At 40.0% G+C, this 19,190-nt stretch overlaps 2 protein-coding genes across 8 annotated transcripts in view; one reads left to right on the forward strand and one right to left on the reverse strand.

Moving 5' to 3' along the window:
- RMND1 (required for meiotic nuclear division 1 homolog) overlaps window positions 1–708 on the reverse strand; it is a 41,713-nt gene extending 41,005 nt beyond the window's left edge. For 2 of the 7 annotated variants that reach the window (XM_067011029.1, XM_067011028.1), the window contains exon 1: window positions 4–131. The gene's annotated coding sequence lies outside the window, so the exon portion shown is untranslated. Of the gene's footprint in view, window positions 1–3 lie in introns of all 7 variants that reach the window. The other 5 variants (XR_010836092.1, XM_059083478.2, XM_059083477.2 and 2 more) reach the window with 5 other exon arrangements.
- On the forward strand, window positions 287–17,473 carry ARMT1 (acidic residue methyltransferase 1). Its single transcript, XM_059083480.2, has 5 exons — window positions 287–550; window positions 2,818–2,923; window positions 3,381–3,625; window positions 9,009–9,174; window positions 12,666–17,473. Exons 1-5 carry the CDS (start codon window positions 510–512, stop codon window positions 13,431–13,433), a joined length of 1,326 nt encoding a protein of 441 aa, XP_058939463.1. The 5' UTR covers window positions 287–509; the 3' UTR covers window positions 13,434–17,473.
- Window positions 17,474–19,190: the final 1,717 nt, after the last annotated feature.

Here is a 19,190-nt window from a genome sequence, read left to right on the forward strand (position 1 = left end):
AACCTCTCGGCGGGAAGAAAAGACACACGCGCCAAAGGCGCAAGCTCCGAAGAGTCCTGCCTGCAGCCCCGCGATCCCGCAGCCAGTCCCAACACCGACCCAGCGCCCCGCCCAGCCCCCGACACTGCGCAGGCGCACAGGACTCCTGGCCCACCGGAGCGTAAGCCGCCCTGTCCACGTGACAGTCGGAGCACGTGATCCGTGCTGCCGCGACCTTATCCGCTCCCTGGTCCCTGCGACGTCCCGGTCCCTGGTTGCTTCCGCCTTCCGCCCGCTTCCTTATTCCGCTTTTCTCGTCGCCCTCAGCTGTCCCCGCCTTCGTCCCCGGAAGATCTCCGCGTCCTCGGCCATTGTTTGTCTCTTATACGGGCACCAAATAAAGTTTCTTCATTCAAAAGCATTTTTTAAATCCACATCCCTCCCTTTCTCAGCTCCTCCCCCACGCCTGCACCGCCTCCCTTCTTGCGGCGGGTGCAACCCGAGCGTTGGCGTGGGGAGCGCGGAAGGTGATGGCGGGGCCTCCGGTGTCTCTCTCGGCACGGGACGTAGGGTTCGTGTCGCTTTCCTCGCCCGCTCCGCTCCTTTTCCTCCTCCCCACTTTTGCGGAGAGCTGGGCTTCGTCGGGAACCTGTGGGTACCAGCGGGGAAGCAGCGGCGGGCCGGAGGCTCCTGCTCCCCGCCGCCAGCGAGTTCCATCCCGCTGTCCGGGCTCCGCTTCCCGGGGGCGGTGCCTCGGTTTCTAAAGGCTCGCGGGGAGGCGAGGGTTAGGCGGCCTCTCTCCGGGCTCCAGGCTCGGATCGGCTTTGCAGCTTCTTCCTTGCGCTGATTCGTGGCTTCTTCCCTGCCTACACGGGAACGGACTGCGAACCTCGACTGAAAATCTCCGCTTACCCCCATCTCTCTCTACAGTGGTGGTTCAGGGGTTTTGATAGCCTTGTATTAATGTGAATCAGTTAATGCGTCTTTCAAGTGGTTCGATACTTTTTTTTTTTGGTTTTGGTTTTTTTTTTTAACTTCCGCATGACTGTCTTGAGAGTGTATGCCTCCTTTCAGAGTGTTGCAGCGCGTGGCTTTAATCATATTTTAATTAATAAACCTGCTTTGGGGGTGTTAAAGTTGTCTGCAAAAGTTAGCGGTCTGAGATCTATCGAGAAATGTGTTTCTTCCTATTGCTAACCAGATTAATTCATAATCCCACTATAAAAAGTGCCTGTACCTTCTTGCGTTTTAGGCATCATGTTATAGATTCTATAAAATTATTATATCTCTCTGTATAAATTGAGAGGCCCAATTTTATATTTGAAATATGTCCTTACTGCAAAAGATGGCAAAACACAAGAGCACTTGGAAGAAATTGACCGCACCGGCAGTAGATTGAGGCCAGAGAGGCCAATGTCCCAGAATTTAAGCATGTGCTCACCTTCAGGCAAATATAGGGAGTGTCTGCGTCCTTAAAATTTGAGTCCTAGGCATCTCTGCTCTCACCCAAGTCCTAGAACTGAGACCTTACCCTTAGAGATGGAAGCCTCTGAGGAAATTTAGTAGCTGGAAAAATAGAATAATTTTCCAGTTAAGTAAAATCTAAAAGGACTGTCACTTCTTTTCGTATCTGCTGCCTTGGAAAATTCAAGTGTCAATTGATTTAATATTCTTTCTCTTCTCTCAAGGAATTAGTAGTCATTGTTAAAAGTTAAATTCTGATCAGAGCAGCTATTATGCATATTAAAACCTACTCACTGTAAAACACCACAATCAGAAAGCACGTTTCCTATTTTTTTGAGTTTTATGGTTAACATTTGAAGAACCCTCTTGAAAAAACACTCAGGGTATATAACTCTTTTTAAAAATTGCAGTAAGGTGTTTGAGTTTTTATAAGTGTGATGATCCCACATTAAAGTTAGAATAGGAGATTTGGGCAGAAGTATTACAACTTTCTTCATTTTTACTTTGTCTCTGGTGATCTGAAGATGAACTGATCAGTTTTGTGCTTTCTATCTAAAAACTACACAGTACTAAAGTCTTTTTTCTAACCGAATCATGTATGTCCTTAAACTAATTAAACATACAGTGATAATCTGTAACCCTTGATTTTTGCATGTTTAAAGTCAAGAATATCTTTAATTTTTGATTCAGGGATACTCAAGTTTTGTTCCTCTCCAGCTTTCTTCATTCTTTGACACTTCTTGAAAATCTCTAATTTTCTGGTTGGGAGAGCAAGATGGTAATATGCCTTAATTTTGTTTAGGGGCAGAGAGGATGGAAGGAGTTATTAGGCAGGTAAAGAAGGCAGCAAGAAAAACCTTAGAAAAGAATTAAGTTGGCTAAGAGTATAGACAAAGAGAAGCAGGTTCATAAATATCTTTCATTATATTTTTCTAGCACAGTAAAGTCTTTCAGGCAGTTTTACATCCATTGCTTCATTCATCTTTCTAAGTAGAAGTCAGTAAGTAATAGACCTAGGAGGAAAGCCTGTTTGATTTTTAGGATAACTCTTTTTCAGTCCTATCACATTGTTGAACTAGTTTCTGATTAAGGAAAATAAAAGGAATACAATGAGAAAGCTAAGAAAGATTAAGTGGACTCCAAGGGTAGAGCCTGGAATTTGAGACACAAAGAGTGCTTAGCTTTTACGGTATACCAGAGAGGTTTTCAGATTTTCCTGTGTTACTGTAGGAGTTGGGCAATGCTGGTTTACTTTACACGGCTTGTATGAGAAGGAATTTGAATTTAAATGAGGCGTTCCAGAAACAGGAAGATGACCAGCCTTCTAGTGTTAATGCTACTAAGTAATATACTGTGTATATGACTCTTTTCTAGGTCATTTGCATATCTTACAGTTAAAGACAGATTACCACAGATCTTAACCAAGGCTATTGATACATTGCATCGACATAAAAGTGAATTTTTCGAGAAACATGGAGAGGTAAGAATTGTGTTTTAACATTAATTCTTTTTTGGTTAACTCTAACAGAAACACAATAAACAGTTTTCCCTCTGTGGTAATGTTCTTTCCACCTGGAGATAAGTTCATATGGTGAAACTCTAAAAAAAAAGGCAGGCTAGATAAGGCAACATAATGTTGATAAGAGATCTGTGTTGTTCTTTGATTTTTCAACTTAAGAATTCTAAATTTAAATGTTTATAATAGTTTTTGAAAGACATAAAATGTAGTTTTGAAATGTATTAGTTTTTTCCTTCTTAAATTTAGACACATAAAAATTTGCTACCCTAGAGGAATTATGTATATATGTGTGTACGTATATACTTATATTTGTAGATGAAATACTTATATATAAATTAATTACATGTAAACTATTCATATATATGTATGTGTGTGTGTGTGTGTGTATTTTTTTTTTCTTCCCCCCGTATTTCTGCAGAGAGGCCTGGAAGCTGAAAAGAAAGCAATTTCTCTTCTTTCTAAATTACGGAATGAATTGCAAACAGATAAACCAATTGTTCCTTTGGTTGAGAAGTTTGTTGATACTGACCTATGGAATCAGTACCTAGAATATCAACAGAGGCTTTTAAATGAAAGTAATGGAAAACCAAGGTGGTTTCTCTCACCGTGGTTGTTTGTAGAATGCTACATGTATCGTAGAATTCATGAAGCAATTATCCAAAGGTAAGTATATAGCAATCAAATAACAAATGTTTTAGATAATTTGGGCTTTTTAAAAAATTATAAAATGTCAAGTTTTAAAATAAAAACCAGTAGAAGCCTGTATTCAGTTCAACAGATATTAATGGCACTATTGGATATTTCTGTGAATGTTATTGCTGTAATACATTCTTGGCAATTATAATCCACTTGCCCAGAATAGACCTAAGATTGAATATCTGAATAGGATATTCAGATATAAAAATCCTTATAAAAACTTACTTATTGGGCTTCCCTGGTGTCGCAGTGGTTGAGAGTCCGCCTGCTGATGCAGGGGATGCGGGTTCGTGCCCCGGTCTGGGAAGATCCCACAGGCCGCGGAGCGGCTGGGCCCGTGAGCCATGGCCGCTGAGCCTGTGCATCCGGAGCCTGTGCTCCGCAACGGGAGAGACCACAACAGTGAGAGGCCCGCGTACCACAAAAACAAACAAACAAAAAAACAAAGAAAAAAACTTACTTATTTGTAGAGTAAAACAAAATGTACTTATTGAGCAGAAAATGTTAATTTGAAATAATTATTTATATAAAAAAGACAGGACAAAGTAAGCATATGTTTTGTTTATAAAAATAGATAATATGTCAGAATTACTTGGTGAAAGGAGTCACTGCATTGTTTTATGCACTATCTTAATAATTTTTAGCTCTTTTTTAACAGCTAGATTAGAAAAGAATAATTTTTTAAAATTAATTTGTTTATTTTTTTTTTGTCCGCGTCGGGTCTTAGTTGTGGCACACAGGATCTTCGTTGTGGCGTGCTGGTTTTCTCTTCTCTAGTTGTGGTGCATGGGCTCCAGAGTGGGTGAGATTAGTAGTTGGGGCACATGGGCTTAGTTGCCCCACAGCATGTGGGATCTTAGTTCCCTGACCAGGGATCGAACCTGCATCCCCTGCATTGGAAGGCGAATTCTTTACCACTGGACCACCAGGGAAGTCCCCCAAATAATTTTTTACAGGTTTGTTTATACTAATTTAATTTTTCCTAGGAAAATTCTGACAGAGAACTGACCTGTAGAGCAGAAGAAAGTGTAATATGGATCATTCTTTTAGCTCAAAGGTTACAGAAATACAGGTTTGCTGAATAAGAGGAATCCTTTGGTATCTGTTCCTAAACATAGCATAGGATAATTGAAAACAATCAATTAAACCAGCACTACTATTAAAATAAAAAGATGACTTTGGGGAACATGCATAAATTTGAGTCTGTTCACTATTTTTTTTCTGTCTTCATCTTTATAAATTATTTTAAAGTCAGAAGTTTTTGTATTTGCTGAATAAGTATGTTTTAGGTCTTGTGCTCTAAAAGCAGAATATAATGTTTAAAAGATAGCACATTTTCTGGCTCACAGATCCAAGCAAAAGACTATAGCAAACACTAGGCGTTGTCATATATGGAACACCAGCTCCGTTCTAGTTACTTTGCAACCCAGTGAAGTATAAGTATTATGATTTCCATTTTATAGTGGAGGAAACTGAGGCTCAAAGAGATTAGTAACTTGCCCAGGGCTGCATGGTTAGTAAATGGTAGAGCCAGTATTTGAGCCTGGTCTGTAAAATCGGATTAGAACCTTCCTCAAACAAGTAGTACATTTGGATATCTTTCCAGGACTAAGGTTAGTCTGATGTTCTGGGTGATGGTTTCATAACTTTGGAAAATATCCATGGTATTAGACAAAGCTGCTGAAGTGCTGAAATGCCGAGTGGCACCCCGAATAGGCTTAGTGGAGTTTGGAAGTTAGAAAGGTAAAAGGAATGCTGTTTTCTGAGTTTGATTTTAGAGGCAGATCAAGTTCAGAGAATGAAAACTCTAAGGCAGGAGCTTTCAAACCTGGCTGCACATTTGTCACCCAGTTGGGGAAAAGTTTTTTGTTTTGTTTTTAAACATACAGATTTGGAAATTGTTACATTAAATCCTGATGATTTAATTTGTCTGTGATGGGGCTGCATATCAGTTTTTCTTTCCAGGCCCCAGGGAGACTCTGCCCAGCCTGTTGTGCTCAACCCGTTGGTCCAGGAATAGCTTGATAAAAGGGGTAGAGGCGGGCTTCCCCGGTGGCGCAGTGGTTGAGAGTCCGCCTGCCGATGCAGGGGACGCGGGTTCGTGCCCCGGTCCGGGAAGATCCCACATGCCGCGGAGCGGCTGGGCCCGTGAGCCATGGCCGCTGAGCCTGCGCGTCCGGAGCGTGTGCTCCGCAACGGGAGAGGCCACAACAGTGAGAGGCCCGCGTACCGCAAAAAATCAAACAAAAAAAAGGGGTAGGGGTAGAGGCAAAATTCAGCTTTAAGTTCCAGGAATGAGAACATCAGGCAGCCGTGGATGTGGAACTCTCCTAAGGTGATCTCTGTGGCAGATATTTGAAGGTCTGGGGATTTGTCCGATACTGTACCATACTCAGGTGTCACTGCAGCAAAACTAGCACTGAAGTAGTTTGTTTTAATTGAAGTACAGTGATTTACAATATTGCGTTAGTTTCAGGTGTACAGCAAAGTGATTCAGATAAATATATATGTGTGTGTATATATATTTTAGATTATTTTCCATTATAGGTTATTACAAGATATTGAATATAGTTCTTTGTGCTACGTAGTAAATCCTTGTTGCTTATCTGTTTTACGTATAGTAGTTTGTATCTGGTAATCCCATACTCCTAATTTATCACTACCCCTGAAGTAGTTTTTAAGTGTCCAATTTGTTAGGGCTCTTATAGGAAGAATTCCTATCCTGTGTCAGTGACCCCTCCAGAGTGACCAAAGAATGGTCTTCCTAACTTTTGCAGGATCCCAAAGCACACATTAGCTTTAAGATATGTTTCTGTTGATTTTGCCCCTTACACTGAAACATACTTCTAATTTTCTTTGTCAAGATGTACATTTTGGGTTTTTTTAGAGTTAAATGGTTGAATAATCTGCAAATCTAAATTAAGATTTGCAGTTTTAGCCATATGTAAAATTTAAATATATTAAATAAATATACTTCAGATATTGAAAAATGAAAGTACGGAGAAAATGGCAGACATTTTTAAGCTTTTATTGAAGTGTGATATACATGCAGAACAGTGCACATGTCTTAGGTGTTCAGCAGTCTTTACCAGAACATGCTGTGTCCCCAGTGGCTGGATCAAGAGGCAGAATTTAGGCCCCTTTGGATCCACTTCTAGTCACCACCATCACTGCCCCTTAAGGGTATCCACTATCCTGACCTGCATTAGTTTTGCCTGTTTTTAAACTTCATTTAAGTGAAATTTTATAGAAGTAGTTCTGTGTCTGGTTTCTTGTGCTCAGCATTACATTGGTGAGACACATCCATACTGTTGCATATAATTGTAAACTATTAGTTTTCATTGCTGTATAGTATTGCGTGATATGAATACATGACAGTCTGTTGACCTGTTCTATTGTTGATGGATATTTGAGTAGATTCCAGTTTGGGTTTATTATGAAGAGTGCTGCTACAAATACTCGAACACATATTCTTGGTGAACATATGTCTGTGTTTCTGTTGCGTATATACCTAGGAGAGAACCCCTGGGTCATTGTGTACACGTATACAGCTATAGTAGATTCTAAAATAGCAAACATTTTAAAATCTGAAATCATTTATAGCTATGTGAGTTTGCTCTCTTAAATATAAGGAACAAGTCTCATTCTTAACATGAGGTGTGACTTTAAATTAATGAAGGATTTGTTAATAAAGCACTAGGACAAGGGTCCACAAACTTTATCTGTGAAGGGCCAGACAGTCAGTCTTTTAGGCTTTGGAAGACACATGGTCTTTGTTGCAGCTACTCAGCTCTAGCGGTGCCAAAGCAACCATAGGCAGTATGTAATGAGCATGGCTGTGTTCCAATAGAACATCAGTTATAGATCCTGAAATTTGAATTTCAGGTGTCACAAAACCTTTTTAAATTTTTTTCAACTCTTCAAGAATGTGCAAACCGTTCTGAGCTTGCAGATCAATTACAGAACAGGCGGTGGGCCAGAGGGGGTCTGCAAGCTGCAGTCTGCTGACCCCTGCGGTTGAACCCACGCACCCAAATAAGTTTTGTTCTTTTAAGTCACCTCGAGAGACTGATTCACTTCAGCAATGCTGCCATTGCTAAAAACGTCTTTTAATTCTTTGGAACTTCTTTCAGAGCCAGTTCACAAACCTCAAAAAAAGATTAGTCTCATTATTTTTTAGTCACTCCTCATTTTTGATCAAAAATATTTTATTCCATTTGATTTACATGCCTCATTCTACTGAAATTGCTCTGAGTGACTTTTGGCTGTTTCCAAAAACAAATTAAACTCCAAAGGAGGAAGGTATACTGTCACTGATAGGACGTTTAATAATGTGCCACAGGTTCTGAAGAAAATCCCCAGAGAGGAATTCCAAAAGTGCTTTGAGCAATGGCAACATTCTTGGACTAAGGGTGTAGCTTCCCAAGGTGACTGACTGAGAAGGGAGGCAGCCATCATTTGGATGTGTAAATTCTGGTATGTTTTTGGTTTTGATTTTAATCAATCCCATTGCATCAGCCATATTGCCTTTTTACCCTAAGGTAGAAGACCCATGGAAAAAGTAGCTAATTTTGAAGAACAGTTGATCTGAATGTTGTCGACATTTGATTCTGTAAAGTCTTTTATGTTAGTATTTCTGTCTTCTGAGTTATGTTTTTCTTAGGCCAGTATTAATATTATTTGATCTCTCATTGGACAACATGAAGATGTAGGCACGGCACATACATCACCATTGGTCAAAGTCAACTTGGGAGTAAAAGTTGCTAAAAAATTAAAAATCTACACACATAAATGATCAAAATTTGTCATTATAATAAAATTTACTTTAATATTGTCTGATCTATCTCAAGTAGTCATTGGGTTCCCATAATCTGTATTTGACTCTATTAGTACTCACTACATTGTATTCAACTATTCTGTTTATATGTTTGTTACTTGGAACCTGGCCACCCTGAGCACCCAAAAGAATGTTTGTTGAACTAAAGCAATTGTCTTGAAATTTTGTTTCTTTTTCTCCTTTTGCCCTGAAAACCCACTGGGTAAGTAATTATAGATACAGTCCCTATAATTAGTTAATGCTTCCGGTAAAATATTTGATTAAGGAACATTTGACAATTAGTTAAAATGCGTGTGGGGATTTATTTTTGCATAATTTGTTTAATTTGATTTATTTTGTGTAATTTGATTATTATTTTTGTGTAATTTGATCTATGTTAAACCTAGTAAAAATTACCAGTGATTGTTTAGATGGGATGCTACTATTCTCTTTCCTTACAGTTACCCAAATGTTAAAAAAAAAAAAGGTACAGAGTTATATAAATGTTTTACTTATGCTTTTTTCCTACTTTAGTCCACCAATCGATGACTTTGATATATTTAAAGAATTAAAAGAGCAAAATTTCTTTGAGTCTCAGGAATCTATCATTGCTTTATGTACTCACCTGCAAGAGTTGCTGAAAACTATTGAAGACCTAGATGAAAATCAGCTGAAAAATGAGTTTTTTAAAGTTCTTCAGGTAAAAGTAATAATTAATCTCCTGAGTTTATTTAAATAGTTGAAAAATAAACTGGTACACGTTTAACAGCAAAGCATATTTACATATTGTCATTTATCAGTGATCATTTTTTATCATTTTAATAATTATCTATTTGAGAGATGAAAATCCGTTTAATCTCTGAAAAGGTGTTTTGAAGTTTCTTCTACTCCCACTGGAGGTTTTAGTGGTACAGGAGTCATCTGGCTTCATAGCTCTGTCATTCTTGAGAGATACTGAAGTTCACAGTCATCTGATCGGCCCAGCCTGACTTGGCTTTGAGTATTGGCCGTGTCACTTACTTACTTGTGTTTGGACCTGAAGCAAGGTACTCGATGTTTCTGAGCTTTGGTTTCCTCATCGGTTAAGTGAGGGCGCCACTATGTGCCTCATAATTTGACCTGAGAATTAAACTAGCTTCGTTCCTGTAAGTGTTGGGCACAGAGTGGAGCACAGCTGTCGTGCAGCTGTCATCAGCAGGTGGAAACACTCGGGTAGCCCATGGCCTATTTCATATGGTTTTATTACATTTCTTCATCTATCTTGTCTTAAGTTTAGTTTTGAATTCTCATTCAAAACATCCTAAAGTTTAAAATATATCATTATCATCAGAACTATTTGAAAGTGTGTGGTTTTACACAGCAGTTTCCCCAGCTCTTACTTCCGGGAAGACGTTCGAAACATTTCCAGAAAGAGATGTTTGAAGGTGCTCGGAAGAGAAATAAAGCCGGGAAGGGGGACCTGGAGTGGTGGGGGAGGGGTGTGGAGCTGCAGTTTTAAGCCGGGCCCCCAGGGAAGGGCCTGCTAAGGAGGGGGGCGGGCCCCGAGGCAGGTGAAGGAGGGGGGGTCCCCTCACGTCTGGGTGGAGCTTCCTGCGGAGCCCTGAGGGGGGAGCCTGCCAGGTGTGTGGGAAACCCTGCCGGGGGAGGCATCAGGGAATGGAGAGCAGAGGTGAGAGGGCCTGCGGGCCGCGGCCGCAAGGAAGCCAGGCTGCCTCCGGAGCAAAGGCGAGGACTTTGGTTTTTACTCACAGTGAAGTGGGAAGCTGTTAGAGGGTTTTGCTCAGAAGAGTAACTTTTTAAAAAAAATAAATTTATTTACTTTTGGCTGCGTTGGATCTACTTTGCTGCAATCGGGCTTTCTCTAGTTGCGGCGAGCAGGGGCTACTCTTCGTTGCGGTGCGTGGGCTTCTCACCGTGGTGGCTTCTCGTTGCGGGGTGCGGGCCGTAGGCGCGCGGGCTTCAGTAGTTGCAGCACGTGGGCTCTAGAGCGCAGCCTCGGTAGTTGTGGCACACGGGCTAAGTAGTTGTGGCTCGCGGGCTCTAGAGCGCAGGCTCAGTAGTTGTGGCGCAGGGGCTTAGTTGCTCCGCGGCATGTGGGATCTTCCCAGACTAGGGCTCGAACCCGTGTCCCCTGCATTGGCAGGTGGATTCTCAACCACTGCGCCACCAGGGAAGCCCAGAGGGGTAACATTAAATGACTTATTTCAAGGATTACTTCCGAGGACAGACCGAAGGCACAAGGGTGGGAATGGGGAGATTTGTGACTACAGTGACTCAGGTGAGGGCAGACTGGACCAAGGTGGTAACATCAGAGATGGTAAATGTCACCAGATCCTGGATATACTTTGAAAGTAGAGGCTGTCGAAGGTGCGGATAGTTGTGGGATGTGTTAAAGCCCTGATGAGACTTTGAGGGCGAGCAGAGTGAGCTGAATGATGAAGCAGGAAAGGCATGTTTTGAGTTTGGAAGAAAAGTGGTCATGGTTCTGTTAACTCATACACCGGAGTGTTATTTCCCCCTCTCACTGTTATACTTAGCTTAGAATTAGAAAAGAAAAGAAAAAAAAAAAGCAGCATGTCGGGCTTCCCTGGTGGCGCAGTGGTTGAGTCCGCCTGCCGATGCAGGGGACGCGGGTTCGTGCCCTGGTCCGGGAGGATCCCACGTGCCGCGGAGCGGCTGGGCCACTGAGCCGTGGCCGCTGAGCCTGCGCGTCCGGAGCCTGTGCTCCGCAACGGGAGAGGCCCGCGTACCGCAAAAAGCAGCATGTCACTTACTGCCCCTAGCCAGCCCATTCTTTGGGGAAATAATCTTCTTTGAATATGTTCTTTGTCCCGTAAGTGTAATAAATTGTGAAGACGAAAGCGCACTGCCCCACCTTCTGTCATCTAGTTCAGCCAGCTGTAGCCCAAACTGCCACTCTTCTCCCACGTAAAGGACGCCAGAGTTGTCCCCATCAGTGCTCGCGATGACCAGCAGGTTCCCTTCCTACAGGAAGCCTGACGGTGTCTTAGTTTCTAGGGAATTATTGATGTTTCTAAAAGCCACAGCACTCCACCACTGTTCACGCAAATATTTCAGCGTCAACTTCATCAAACACTGTTCTAGATGCTGGGCATGTGGTGCTGAGGAAAACAGGCTAGTCCTTGTTGTCATTGAACTTGTAATCCTGAAGGAATATAAACAAATAATGGCACAAATACATACAGAATTACCAACTGGAAGATGATCTGAAGGAAATGTGCCATAGGCCAACGGAGACCCTGACCTCAGCTGCAGAGTGCCGTCACGTGTGCCGCTGTATGCTTCTTTGTCAAATTTGGACGCTTGAGTTATCTTTTTTTAAAAATAATATTCTTCGTTGGAACATGCACTTTCCTCTTATTTTGAATCACAGAATACTAGAGCCTGTTTGGCTAATATCTATTGAATACCTCCGTATGCCAGTTTGGGGGTACATTACTTACATGCATTATGTCAAATACTCAGAATAACTCTACGAGCTGAGTGCTATTATTATCTCATTTTTCAGTTGTGGAATTTGAGCCTCGGAGCTTAATTTACCATGGTTGTTTATTGGAGATGCTAGGATTTGAACCCAGGTCTGTCTGATTCTAGAGCCTACAGTTCTAAACATGTAATTTTAGTTAGAGCTTAAAAAAATGGGGCTACATACCATTTCCTACAAAGTAAACTTGAGTATCTCAAAGTGGAATAATAGGGAGTTGGAAGAATCTTTAGTTATCACCGTGTTCAATTTCTTTATTTTACAAGTGAGAGAACTGAATCCCAGAAAAGTTGCCAGGTCCTAAGGATGGGGGAATTTTTATTTTCTCTTGACTCTGGATTATAAAGTAAACTTTGTAGCCTCATTTTACAGCATCTGATCGTGTTCTAATAATATCTGCAAGATGGAAAAACTTTCACTCTGATTAAACGATGTGAGTGCTAAAATCATTCAAACTTTTTTTTTCTTAAGTTCATTGCATACTGGCTAAAGTTTCATTGTTTTGCCTTTTTTATGAGTATACTTAGAGAAAATGTAGATTGGGTGGACATTTTATATTAAGAGTTTTATATTAAGAATGCTATGAATACTTTTAACAACCCCAACCTCCCATTACACCCTATGTAATAGAGTTTTTGTTGGTTATTCAAAAGAAGGGTAAATGTTTTGTGCTTTTTCTTTTTCAGATTTCACTGTGGGGAAATAAGTGTGATCTGTCTCTATCAGGTGGGAAAACTATTTCTCAGAAGACCAATTTAATAAATTCTTTGGAAGACCTAAAACCTTTCATTTTAGTGAATGACATGGAACATCTTTGGTCATTGCTTAGCAATTGCAAAAAAAAAAGAGAAAAAGCATCTATTACTCGAGTGGATATTGTTCTGGATAATTCTGGGTTTGAACTTGTTACAGATTTAGTATTAGCTGACTTACTGTTGTCCTCTAAACTGGCTACTGAGATCCATTTTTATGGGAAAATGATTCCATGGTTTGTTTCTGATACTACTCTACATGATTTTAACTGGATAATCGAACAACTAAAACATTCTAATCATAAGTGGGTGTCCAGATGTGGAGTTGACTGGGAAAACCATATTAAAATGGGCAGATGGGTTTACCTCGATCACATGTTTTGGACTCTGCCTCATGAATTCAGTGCAATGCCTCAAGTCGCTCCTGACTTATATGCTACACTACAAAAGGCACATTTAATTTTATTTAAGGGTGATTTGAATTACAGGAAGTTGACGGGGGACAGAAGATGGGAATTTACCATTCCATTTCATGAGGCTTTGAATGGCTTCCACCCTGCACCTGTCTGCAGTATAAGAACATTAAAAGCTGAAGTTCAGGTTGGTCTGCAGCCTGGGCAAGGTGAACAGCTCACAGCTTCTGTGCCCAACTGGTTGACCATTGGGAAATATGGAATATTTCAGTTTGATGGTCCACTTTGACTTGGTGTAGGAACTCTCAGTTGGGTAGAAAGATCTGACAGTCACTCTTCATCCCCAGAAAAGCTCTGGGAAGCTTGGCTTCTCAGTGCTCTTTTACACACACTCTCATGCTTTCTCCTTTGAACGTTTTGCCCCACTACATTGTTTTGGGGATAGGTGGATTACACTGGTTACAGATAGTTACATTTATGTTGGAATTTTAGTAACTTATTTCAAGTTCAATGCATCATTTCAAATGGTTTTAATGAACTTATTTTTAATTGGGCAGAAATATAAGTGAATTCTGCTTTAAAAGTTAACATTTTAAAAAATACTATGCTGCATGGTATTTAATATTCTAGGAGGCATGGAATTTTACTCAACTTGATTTTGGGCTCTAGAGATAAGGGCTCAGTGAAGATATATTTACATGTTAAATATGCTTTGTAAAGAGAGGCATTTCTTAACAACTGTGATATCTGAACACACGAAAGTAAAACTTACCTCATAAGTTAATTCTTAATTTTGTTCTCCTTGAATTTTATTTCATTTCAATAACCTGTATTATTTGCACGCATTTGTATTTTGATTGACCTGTAGAATGGATGGTAGGAAACACAAAATTGAACATAATGAAACAAATAGTACTTGAAGAAATGTAATATCTCTTACATTCTATTTGTGATGTCCATAATCAACTGAAGTATATTATTTTAACAGATAAGTGTTTTAAATGAATGCGATTGCTCTACAGTTTAAAAAAAATGCTTTAGCTAGGATTGATTCTTCTGCATTGACTTTGTACTACCAACGAGTTAATTCACCTTTTATAATCTTACACATTTATTGGTGATCACAGCTATTAAAGACTAAGTTTCAGGTCAGTTTGTTTTGAAACTGAAATTGGAAATAAACCTGGGAATGTTTTCTTGCACCAGAATAATAAAATGAATTATAAATTGTACTGAAAATCTCACTGGTTTTATCTTCCAGTGGGGGAAGGTCAAGAAGGGAAGATTAAAAATGAGATCTTTATGATGAAGAAACTCATAATGTATAATGTCCAAGCAGTTGTTAAATTATGTCACTTAAACGAAGTGATAGTCTGTGCCCTTGCTAAGTGCTTAAAATTTTTTTGGTAAAATGTTTATATAAAGCTGCACATTTTGAATTTACTCATTTCCTTATCTACATGTGTTCCTGTTTTAAACATTGTTACTAAAATACTGAGCACATGAGAATTACTTGCAGACACTTGCCATAAATTAGAACACAATTGTGTATTTGTTACTAAAATACTGAGCACATGAGAATTACTTGCAGACACTTGCCATAAATTAGAACACAATTGTGTATTTGTATTGACTTCATAGCCACAGCAGGAGCTATGGTATAATACATTACTTTTTTCCAAAGCATGGGATTTTTTTTCTATGTTTATGTTTTATTAAGCACATGAGATTATGAGGAAGTAGTTCACCCTCTTCTACAAGAAAGAGAGCAAGGAAGCAAACTAGAGCAAGAAGATGGCATCATGGAAGAGGAAGTCAAGACGGCATTTAAAAAAATGCTTATTTAGCAGGAGGGAGGGGCCTCCTGGAGTTTCACCAATTGATTTTTTTTGTTTATAATTTTTATTTTTTATCTTTATTTATTTTGGGGTCTTCGTTGCTGCACGCGGGCTTTCTCTAGTTGCGGCGAGCGGAGGCTACTCTTCCTTGCGGTGCGCGGGCTTCTCATTGTGGTGGCTTCTCTTGTGGAGCGCGGGCTCTAGGCGCGCGGGTTTCACTAGTTGTGGCTCGCAGGCTCAGTAGTTGTGGCTTGGGGGCTCTAGAGCGCAGGCTCAGTAGTTGTGGCACACGGGCTTAGTTGCTCCGCGGCATGTGGGATCTTCCCGGTCCATGGCTCGAACCCGTGTCTCCTGCATCGGCAGGCAGACTTCCAACCACTGCGCCACCAGGGAAGCCTCATTTGTTTATTTTTGGAGAAGTGTCTTCAATTCTTTTCTCCATTTAAAAATTATATTATCTTTTATTGTAAGAGTTTTAATTTTTAAAATTATGTTATTTTTATTTTTGGCCATGTTGCCATGCGTCATGCCAGATCTTAGTTCCCCGACCAGGGATCAAACCCTTGCCCCCTGTGGTGGAAGCGCAGAGGCTGAACCACTGGACAGCCAGGGAAGTCCCAGGAGTTTATGTTTACTTATTTTTTATTGTAAGAGTTCTTATATCTTTTGCATACAAATCTCATCAGATATATAATTTGCAAATATTTTCCCCCATTCTATGGGGTGTCTTTGTTTGCAGCACAAAAGTTTTACATTTTCATGACGTCTTTATGTTTCTCTTTTGTTGCAAAAAACTGCTTCTTAACATCACCTAAGGGCCTCTGAAATGAGGGCCGGAGACACGCAATGGACAGCGCTCTGCCTGTCGCCTTCTCCTGCTTCCCCACCTGTGTCGACCCCAGCAAATTTGGCCTATATATTATGTTCGGTGTAGGTACAGAGGAGTACGATGAGGGAAGCTGGGGCTCTGGAGTCAGCTGGGGGTGCATTTTCCACCGAAGAGCTGAGGTATCTTGGGAAACTTTCCTAAAATAGCATCTTCAATTGTTTCAACTGCTAATAATGCCATACTTGCTTAAGTATGAAGTAACTCCTGGGTAAAGCAGCCTATAAATTTCATGCAACAGTTTTTTAGCAAGACATAGATTCAGTATCTTAGGTATATTATGATGAAAACGTGGCTGAAGGGCAGCTAAATAATTAGGTGGAGGATGGCGGTTTATACTCCATTGATCTATGTTACTTTTTGATTAAACAGCAAATGAACAAGATTCCTTGAGATGGCCCAGCTTTTTTCTGTAATTCAAGATGGCATTTTGGTGTTTGATAAAATGCAGTCATGCTTTTGAACTTTTTAATAGCCAGAATCTATGTTGTTCAACCTCAAGGTCATGTTTCTGTAAAAGAAATTCCCACTGCAAAAGGCAATACCACCGTAATTCAAACCATTTTCTTAGATTTTAAGAAAACCCTAGGGTGAATTGAAAACACCGTTCAGAGTTAGAATTATTAAAATTTCCTCTCCCACCCATTTTCCTAACAGCCCCCTCTGCCCAAGCCCACACTGAGCCTTGTTCTGGAGCCTCTAACTCCACAAAGCTTTCTCCCCTCTACTTTCCTATTTCCCTGGACTGGGTGTGTGAGGAGTCGAGGAGACTCTGAACACTTCTACACATGCGTGTCTTGCTACCTTGATAAAGTGCTAATGCAGTGTCTGACATTTATGGTATGCGGTAAACGATATCCTGACATTACAGAAAATGAATAAAGCAGAGGAAAAAAAATGAGAAAAATAATAAGGATGTTATTCCACCACCTCCAATACTCCTGTTAAGATTTGGATGTATTTCTTTCTCCATGCCTAGACATATTTTTTACATTTTTAAGACAAAACACAAAAACCAGGTTTGTACTATTTAAATTAAAAATAAAATTCTGAAGTGGTTTTCCAGCTTCTGAAGTTTTAGTTTGGTTAATTGGTTTTGTTGTTGTCATTTTACTTTTGTAATTTTTGTCTAGTTTGCTATAATTAGTTCCGGCTGGAGGGATGGAAGATTTTTTTTTCCCCTTGGATAACAGTATGACCTGGGACTTAGTAATGATCTGGGACTCATAAATACTTGATGGCTAATGCCTGTTCTCCTGTTAACTCCGTGACCTAAGTCACATTCTCACAATTTTACTGGAAAAGGAGAAGTTATTTCTGGTCAACTTGAACTACATTCAATCGCAAACCCAGATTCCCCTAGGGAACCGGGCGTCACGCTGAAAGATATCAGCATTCTGGCATCCCCTAGCGGCCACCTGAGTATTCCATGAACCCGGATTTTTTCCCTTCATTTGTAAACTACAGATACTGTTGGGTGTGGAGTTAGTGTACTCTGAGCCATCCAATCAGAGGCCACTGTTCACCTGGTTCTCCTACCTTCCTGCTTTTCTTTGGTGGGTCACATTTCCCCCTTTCAGTTGATTTAACATCCACCTTGCTCTCAGACCTTCCAGAACTTTGGAGAAAGGAAAACCAGTTCTTAGGGAAGACACTTCTAAAATGTTGATTCCCATAAGCTGTACATTTCTTGGGGACAGCAACTGACTTCTGTGTGTTTGCTCCCCACACAATGTAGAGCACAGAGTAGGTGTTCAATGAATGACTGGTAGGTGACAAATTCTAGCACTTGAAATAATTTTCTTAACCCCCTGATGTGATGCTGTTTAAAGTGAAGTCTGGAGGATGAAATGGGTCTATTTGAACGTCTGATCAATGAGACCAGTTGGTGCTTGTTAAATGAATAAAGAAATACATGTTACATAATTGGGAGTTTTCCATAAATGTATGCATCTTTGAATACTGCTTTATCCCTTCAATATTACATTGTGCTCAGTTTCCCATTTGTTAATTCTTCAAAAATGTGACTTTTCATGGCTGCAAACATTTCATCATATAGCTAGATCATATTTTGTTTCGCTATGTAGATTGTTCAGAATCTTTGCTATTATAAAAGAAGCTGATATGAACATCTTCAGACAACTAGTACCCATTAAGCTTTGCAAGTCTTCAGTAACGGAGAATTATTTGAAGCCACCCAATTATTCGAGTCCTCCTAAAACAGTGCTTGTATTAGGCTTTTAGCCCCAAACTCTCAACATTGAGTAATTGCTTTACATGAGGAGGAAAGTCACTTTTTGCCTTACTTTAAAAAAAAAAATTCAGGGACTTCCCTGGCAGTCCAGTGGTAAAGACGCTGCACTGCCACTGCAGGGGGCGCGGGTTCTATCCCTGGTCGGGGAACTAAGATCCCACTTGTTGCACAGCCAAAAAGAAAAATATAATTCATAATATATGTCATGCTGATGACTTTCAATCCTGCTTGAGTTCAATACAAAGTTTAGGCACAAGGGGGAGATCCCTTAGCACGGTGAAGCGGCTGGATTTTTCTTCTGTGCTATTTAGTATGGCGAGTTCAGCAAGAAAAACTGGCAGAGTATAATTTTAATTGTGGACTGCACACATTCTTGTGGTTTCAACTTTAAAATCATTATGCTGGAGCAAGGATTTGGTAAAACACAGCAAGGTCAATGACAACAAAACTGTCCTCATTCCTTTCTTGGCTGAAGTTTTCTGTATACATATAATGTTTGTGACCCAACGTTACAGTGGTTTATCATAGAAGTATATCAAAATAGGTGAATTTGAAAATAAAATTCAGGAAAAGTGGAAAAAGGAAACAGAATTTTGTTAACAATGTAGAAAAGTCACCCTAGAAAAAACTTTGTAAGAAAATAAAAATAATTGCTTGTCATTTCACTTAAACTTTGCTTGAAGGAAAGAAGCAAAACTGTACTTGTTTCCTTATTTTGCTAATTGTAACACAGCAAGTTAATTTTTACCATGATTCAGAAAATTTAAAGGAACTAATATTCCAATTCTATCTTACATTTAGGAAGATACAAATTGGGCTTGGTATATCTCCAGTGCAGAAATTCTGCAACTGGGGTCCAAGGGGTTCAGCAGATAGAATTGAGGTGGTCTGTAAGCTTGGGTGAGAAAAAAATTTCGTCTTTATTTTCATTAATCTCTAATTGAAATGTAGTATTTCCTTTAATCTTGAATATGGGCCATAAAGCTCAGCAATATTAGCAGTACCTGTACTTTTGTCAACTGTAAAAATCACAAGTCTTTTCATATTATATTCCGGTTACTTCAACTA

Source organism: Kogia breviceps, chromosome 13 (genome assembly GCF_026419965.1).
Source record: "Kogia breviceps isolate mKogBre1 chromosome 13, mKogBre1 haplotype 1, whole genome shotgun sequence".
NCBI classification, from domain to species: domain Eukaryota; kingdom Metazoa; phylum Chordata; class Mammalia; order Artiodactyla; family Physeteridae; genus Kogia; species Kogia breviceps.